General features: G+C 38.5%; 1 protein-coding gene across 1 annotated transcript in view; it reads right to left on the bottom strand.

Annotated features, from left to right (window-relative positions):
• Positions 1–3,507: 3,507 nt before the first annotated feature.
• The window catches only part of ptprn2 (protein tyrosine phosphatase receptor type N2), a 250,356-nt gene continuing 246,304 nt past the window's right edge, over positions 3,508–7,559 (bottom strand). The window contains exon 22 of the mRNA XM_041813639.1: positions 3,508–4,819. Coding sequence (XP_041669573.1) covers positions 4,748–4,819 — 72 coding nt within the window. The 3' untranslated portion in view covers positions 3,508–4,747. The remainder of the gene's footprint in view (positions 4,820–7,559) is intronic.

Genomic DNA, 7,559 nt, shown 5'->3' with positions numbered 1-7,559 from the left:
CTACAAGTGCTGCAGGAGCTCTTTGTTTCCACTTGAGATATGCGCCAGGTCTGTTTTCAGGAAGCAAAATGGCCAGTTTATGAAGAGCAGAGCAATCCAAACAGGGAGGAACGTGCAAAGCATCTGACCCCCTCAAAACACAACACATTGCACAGTCTCCTGAATCTCAAAACTATATCAACATTACATCCCATCCTGTGGCAAAAGCTGCAGGACATTATTTAGTTAGAGGGTCATAGATGTAATACGACTCCACAGATGAACAATAATTACATTTTTGAGGTGGAAAACCCCATAATTTTACATGAACTACACATCCTTTCTATATAACATAAACCTTTAAACTTACTAATGTACTCACCCATGACAAGCAAAAACTAGAAAAGCACTCAGAGAGCGCAGACCTCCGACATCAGCCCTATCTCCCAATAGTGAAGGATCCTTTAAAAAACATTCCTGGATCCAGATGGTGATCAGGATCACTCCCAAAATCTAATTCACCAATTACTCCATCCCCAGTGGGGTGGAGACGCGGTGAGGCAAAGTATTGGCTGTGGAAGTCATGACAGAGGGTGAATATTCCTCTATTCCTCCCAACACTGTGAGTATTCTTGCTACAATTCCCTGTCTTTCTCTCTGTTATTCTCGGACTCGTCTCCTCGACCGGGCGTGTTTCTGTCAAACTCTATAAACTCTAAAACTTTGAATAAGTTACTAATGTCCACCATCTCCTGGTGTGAAGTTGTAACAGTGCAGACCTCTGCCATTAGCCCTATCTCCCAATTGTACAGAATCCTTTAAAAATTTCCTGGATCCAGATGGTGATCCGGATCAGTCCCAAAATCGAATCAGTTCTTCCTTATGCCATTTCTGACATTTCCTGAAAATTTCCTGAAAATCCATCCATGACTTTTTGAGTTATGTTGCTAACAAAAAAAAAAAACAAAAAACAAAAAAAAAAACAAATGAACAAACCCACCTGATCACACAGTCTCTTTGGCAGAGGTAAAAATCTCAGAATATCAAAGTGACCAGCAATTCAGCTAATCAGTTAATTACAAACTATTTCTGTGGGAACTTGTAATTCACCTATGATCTTATGATCTCTCCTCTCCAGCTGCTCAAAACTACCCTGTCGCTCCAGAATCACTTCAGTTGGTGAGGGCGTGCACCGTGATTCAAAGAAAATCACTGTGCAGCCAGAACATATTCTTACACATACTATATATATATAATATACATACTAGTGTTTAAGACAAGGTAGTGCACTCCTTTACGGATTATAGCGACTACCTGTAGCCAGTAGGGAGCGGCTAATTTGTCATTTTTTTGCCATTGAGTAGTTTTGAATATGCATTTGGAGAATTACCAGGACAACAGGACCAATATTGCAGGTCAAGATGAAAGTGAAGAAGGTGGCATGTCAGGGAGGAATTTTTAACAATCTGTTTCATTAAAAGGACACAAAATTGGCTAAGGGCTAAGCTAAACTAAATCATTTAGCCAGTTAAGCCTCTTTTTATTATTTGCTTATACCTGTAACCCCTCATATAAATGTGTGATTAAGGATGTTCCCAGGCAGCTATTTCACTATACAGATAAACCACTTTTACATCACATTTAGTCTAAAAGGTGAAAAAAATGCTCATAAAACAGTCAAAATCATCACAGGGTCATTGTGTCAGTTGGTATATGATGTGATGCTGGTAAGCTCAGTAGAGTGTGGTTAATGTTAGCAGTTAGCTCTGCCAGCCTTCATTCCTCTTTGCAGGTTGATATTGTGCCTAATGCAGTTACACATGACTTCAGCTGAGAATGACCCTCAGCAGCCCTACATTCAATTTATTTCCATTCCCTAATTCAAAACACTGCCTGCATTGTTCCAACAACATGCTAACTGCTAAGCTTTTCATGTTTACGTCTGGTGGAGAACTAGGGGAATGTTTGTGGCCATTAACCAAAGCTAAAGTGGTTATGGGAGGCTTTGTTACAGTTTAAAATGACCAATTGACCAGCATTTATGCCATCTTTCTTAAAAATATAATTTAAAAAACAGACAATTAGTTTAACTGACTTGTTAATCTTGCACAGGCTAATTTGATATCCAAATTTAACAGTTTGATTAATCTGATTTCATGCCAAGCTGATGAGACTTGTCGCAACCCATATGCTAAACTAGCATACTGTCATATTATAAGGTTGCTCTGAAATCCACTTTACAAGTTGAATTTTTTTAAATACTAGCTTTAGAAAATGTAGCAAAATCTAACCCAGCTACTTTAGCATTGTAACATAGCTATGATATTCACATGGCTAACGTGACTTTGTTAGCTGTAGCTTTAGCTACGTCTGCTGTGTTAGTGTTTTCATGGAGGAAATGTTTTTCTGCAAGTAGACTGTTTAGTCTGCTTTTTGTAAATGATTTTGCAGGTCGGGTTTTTGACTTTTAACTTCTGGTATCCTAACCCTTACCCTAACCTTCACCAGAAATGTAATCCAGTTTATTTTAGAAGTTTTATTTCCATTCTGACAAGTGTGATGTCTCACTGTAGAGGTCTGCAGGGGGGATGTCTGAGCTCTGTGATCTGCAGCCAGAATATCTTACAGCTATTTGCCTTGTTATCCATTTACCAGCCATTCAAGCATGTCCAATCACTTGTACATCTTTACCTTAATTGGACTAGATTTACTCACATTTATATCTGAGAGATGTTACCATTCTTATAATTTTACGTATGTGGCCATCAGCGGAAAGAGTTTGGACACCACTGCTGTAGACATTGTCAGAGTTGGTGCTGACAATGTTTGCGTTTGAAGGTCATACAAGGGAATCAATAAAAATATCAATGTTTCATAACCCTCTGAAAACTTCTTAGGCTGACAGCACAAGGTGATTTTAAAACCTGATTTAATTAAAAAAAAAAATGACCAACACTCCGAAGAAGTGCAGCCAAACTCATAAAATTTTCAAAAAAGCTGGAAGTGTCCCAGATTTTTTTTAATCCTTTTGATCCTGAAGGATCGGCTGAGGTTAAAAAAAAGGCAGTTTTTGTGATGGACGCAAAGTTAGACATTAATTACAAACATAAAACAATCCTAAATGAGCTAAAAATGTCAAACACCATTGAGTTCAGAGCCCCATTTTTCTATAAAATTTGGTCAGACTGGACTTTCACAGTGACTGAGCATCTTCCTCTCAGCTCTATTTTTGCTGGACCTCAGTGGCTGTAATACATGACTGATTTCATTTTAAATCCTGACCACTTTCTCCACTGACAGAACTGGTGAACCAAACGTTTCATCCGAACAAACCTGTGAGTCTCTCTCTCTCTCACAAACCCTCAGGGAGCATGATACATCTTTTCACTGCGGCTTTCCCATTCAATCAAAGCACATCCACAGTGAAAGCAGCATTTTCCCTCCTGTATTTATGTGAGAAATCACTTTAAACAGCACACAACCAAGCAGTAGATTCTCTTCTGATTTATTATTAACTTTCATGGTACTTTTCACACAAAATATATAATTCTCATTGAGGCTCTCAGTATACATTTCATGTAGCACTATAGAGGGATCATTCATAGAGGGAATAATCTGTCATGTTGCACGAAATATCACAAGATACCAGTGATGGATGACAAACAAATTCAGCAACAATATATCCCAATATAATCTGCTTAAATATATCATTTGACTATCTATATAAGAACTACATCAGATGATAGATTTCTATAACATTTAATATTAACAGATGTTAATATAACAAACAGTTCATGTTGTGAAATGAGGATAAAAAATGTTGATATGTAGCAAGAATCATGAGCTGTGAGGCGTTTTTTTAGGAATCAGAGCGTCTGAATGCAAGAGTGAGACGTCTGGACCCATAATACAATACACACACTACACAATTCAACATGTGATGCTGAGTATACTGTATATATAGTGCTTGATTCAGATCACAGAAGAGGAACATGTGAGGAGTTTATGTCCAAAATGCTACCCAATACATTGATTCATGTAGGGGATATAATCTGTACAATATTATCATTTTTACAGGCAGTAAAGTCACTTACTTTATGCATTTACCTTATTTAAGTATTTAGGTTTAGGCTTTTTCCATCTTAAATGTGACATTTTGCTGTTTGTTTTTGTCTAATAGGCCTGAAATTGGAATATAGTACGATTTTAAGGCTATAAATGAGCTAAATGAGCATAAATGTGGCCTCTAAAGAGATATATTTTCGACTTTCATTGACAGAAGATGAATAATCAACATGTTTTTCATTCATTTTACAATCTTCAATTGCAGCTCTACTATAGTGAGCCATATTATGAGCGCCTGTCATAATTCTACAGCTGATTTTGGAACAAAAATCTTCACTTGACATCACGTAAACAGCTCAGTCTGTGGCACTAGAACGGCATGTTTCAGAAACAACATTACAGAAAGAAGATCTGGGTTCATATTCACAAAAAGTCTCACAGCAGGTGGGCCGATCCCAGATCAGCGGTCGCACTGTGATGCGCCGTTTTGCGAACATGGACCCAGGTGAGATATCTGGCACGACATTCATAAGTATAGAGTATATATAGAGGTGAAGAGGAGGCAGACAGAGGAGAGAAACGGAGCGAGGAGAAGGGAGGGCGGAGGAAGAGATGTCGGTCTTGAGTGGGCAGAGGAAACGGGTGCTCAGCGAGCCAGGAGAAGGTGTTTTTTGGAGGGAAGGGGGGGGGGGTTTGGTGTCTTTCACTGGGGGAGTGCTTTCAGGATGGCGTTCACCTCCTCTGCCACGGCTGTCAGCGCAAACTCAAACTGCTCCTGAGGAAGAGAGGAAGGAAAAAAAAGAGGTATGTTTTAGTGTGCGTACAAGTGTCAGAAATGTCATCATAACATGATTGGCAGCTGACGCCTCCACTTCTCTCTCCCTCTCCCTGACCCTACCCAGGATGCATTTGGCCACAGACTGGAGGTGAAGGTGAGCCGCTCCCTGAGCTTTCAACTCAGAGTGCACCCGCCATCGATCCAGCCAGGTGTGTCTTAAAATAAAGCTTTTGAGTCGAGCTGTCTCTCACTTTGTGTGTGTTTTTCGGCGTGCGTGAGTGCATTTGTTTGTGAATCCGACTCCCCAGTTTTTTCCCTGAGGAGCACAAAAGGGGGCTGATTGATGTTTGCCCCGTGGACCTGGTGTTTTTTATATTCCTCTCCTCTCCCCAGGCTGCAGGCCATGGGGTCCTCTCACAGAGAAGAGCTACGTAGGAGTCTTCAGATGTGTCAACACACAGGCTACCGTAGTCTGGCCCCGAGGAAAGGCTCGATCGATTCGGAGGAGTCGCTTCGGCAGTGGAGATTACGAGGAGTGATTAGGTTCTCTATTTTTACGTGTCCTCTGATGTTGTGATGGGGCAGAAAAATATACAACAACATCTACTTATATCAAAGTTATATGTGCCTATATCTAATCCCATGTTGGGTTTAAAGTTCTGTTTTATAAAAAGACTCAAAACCAGGCTTGTAAGCTCAGTGCTTCTAAAATTTCCACCACTAGGGGGAGATCCATCTCTGCTCAACACATCAGACATGCATGTTAGTGAGGAGGAGAGGCGGCCCCACACGCTGTAATTACTGCATGCTGATGTCTGTCAAAGGAGGAACCAGAAAAAGACTTAAATGTTCACTTTGATTTTAGAGCTCTATATCAAAATAAAGTGGCAACATCATTAGAAAAAAACAGATAATTGCTTGACCAATCCTTGAATACTAAATTTCATACCTCATTACAATTTAATTTCTGTGTAGAGTACAAAGTGGAATCAACAAGAGTAATTTCACTTAGACTTGTCAGGAAAGTAAAGAGAGAGTGGCTGAACGTCTTCACAGAGGGGTGAAAGCAGCGTTAATGATGCAGCAACTGTGAGCAACAGTACATAAATATTATCAGCCAGTGCTGCATGAGGTTAGCTCCTATTACTATTATTATTATGATTATTATAATTGCAATCATTATTCCTTCAAATTGCAAGGAGAAATAGAGACTGGTTCGATTAATTTCATCCACACTAAACAATGTCAAAAGTAAAACGCCAGAGAAAACTTTTGCTGTAAACTAATGAGACTAACAAGAGCTACACAAGGCATTTAATATTAGAAATAGGGCTGTCAAATGATTACAGTTTTCATCGTGATTAATCACATCTTTTTCTTGCATTTCAAAATTCCACTATTTTGCATTTTAAACTGTTTTTCATAAACTAAACATAACTGACTTCCTGTTGGGACACAGAGCTGCTTTTATCAGTAGATGGAAGACAATGATATGAACTTAACCACAGAAAAGGGCATTTGTTATGGATTGAAAAAGGAATTAGGGGACAGGAAAAAGTGAAAAAGTGAAATGAGCGGTGGTGGACTTATTTACATCACTGTGGCTGCAGGGAGATGCTGATGTGGATTGACTAAAATGCGCTGAAAGGGTCAATAAATCAAGCAAGAATTGCGATAAAGAATCAATGCAATAATTGTGGATCTTAATTAATTGCAATTAACTTGATTAATCTTGACAGCCCTAACTAAATACAAAACTAGCACCATCAAATTGACTATACTGGGAGGAAAAATGTGTAAAATAAGTAAATGTAGGATACTTGATCCTTTTTTAGTTGTTTTGCAAGCAGAAACAAAAACAACAGCTTGTTTTAGGTCTGTTTCTCTTTTTATGTAAGGTGACAATACAGATATTAGAAATTGGGAAAGGACTTGTTTTATTTTTGTTTTACAATAGACATGTTTGAATCTAAATTTAGATTTTTCCAAGGCAAAAACTGATAAGCAAAGTTTTTGTGTTGGGATGAAAATGCAATTAAAAAAATGTATGCTGATTAATCGCACTCTGATGCCATCATACAACCAGGAACTCTTAATTTTTTATAATTTTATGGATAAATCTATATTCTACAGATTAACACCATCCTAAATTGACTGTGAAGTGGAAAAAACTGTGCTCCTCCTCCACTTCTCCTGTTTCTAAAACTAATAGGTTTTGATGCCATTCAGAAGCACGGCCTTTGACTGTTTAGTTACGAGTATCTTTGAATCTACCAGCAATGCCATCTTTCTCAAATGATCAGCATATGCTAGTAACTGAGCTCCATCAATTGCAAAGCCCATAAATAATAAGATTAACTTTTCTTATAGAAAAAGGACACAAGAAATTGTATAAAAGAACTTTTGTCACTGGATGATGCCATTATTGTTTTTTTTTTATTACTTAAATTATTGTAAATATAGCAGATTATATTAGTTATAAAAAATAAAGAGATGTTTCTTTGAGAGATGACTGACAACTGCATATGAGAGTTGAAGCTCTGTTAAAACAGGTGATGACTGCTAAGAACCTCTAACTGAAGACAGTTCACTGTAAAAAGACGCTGCAATCATGGTGCCTTCTGTTGTCTATAGGGGACTGTTGGAGTTTAGAGTGACGGCTGTTTGCTCTGCTTATCTGAAACCTCTATCCATCAAAACGACCTCATCATAAATGACCCTGCTTATGGCTGAATTG

This window comes from Cheilinus undulatus, linkage group 19 (assembly GCF_018320785.1).
Source record: "Cheilinus undulatus linkage group 19, ASM1832078v1, whole genome shotgun sequence".
NCBI lineage: Eukaryota > Metazoa > Chordata > Actinopteri > Labriformes > Labridae > Cheilinus > Cheilinus undulatus.
The sequence above is the reverse complement of the archived record's forward strand: the minus strand, read 5'-3'. Positions and strand labels throughout refer to the sequence as shown.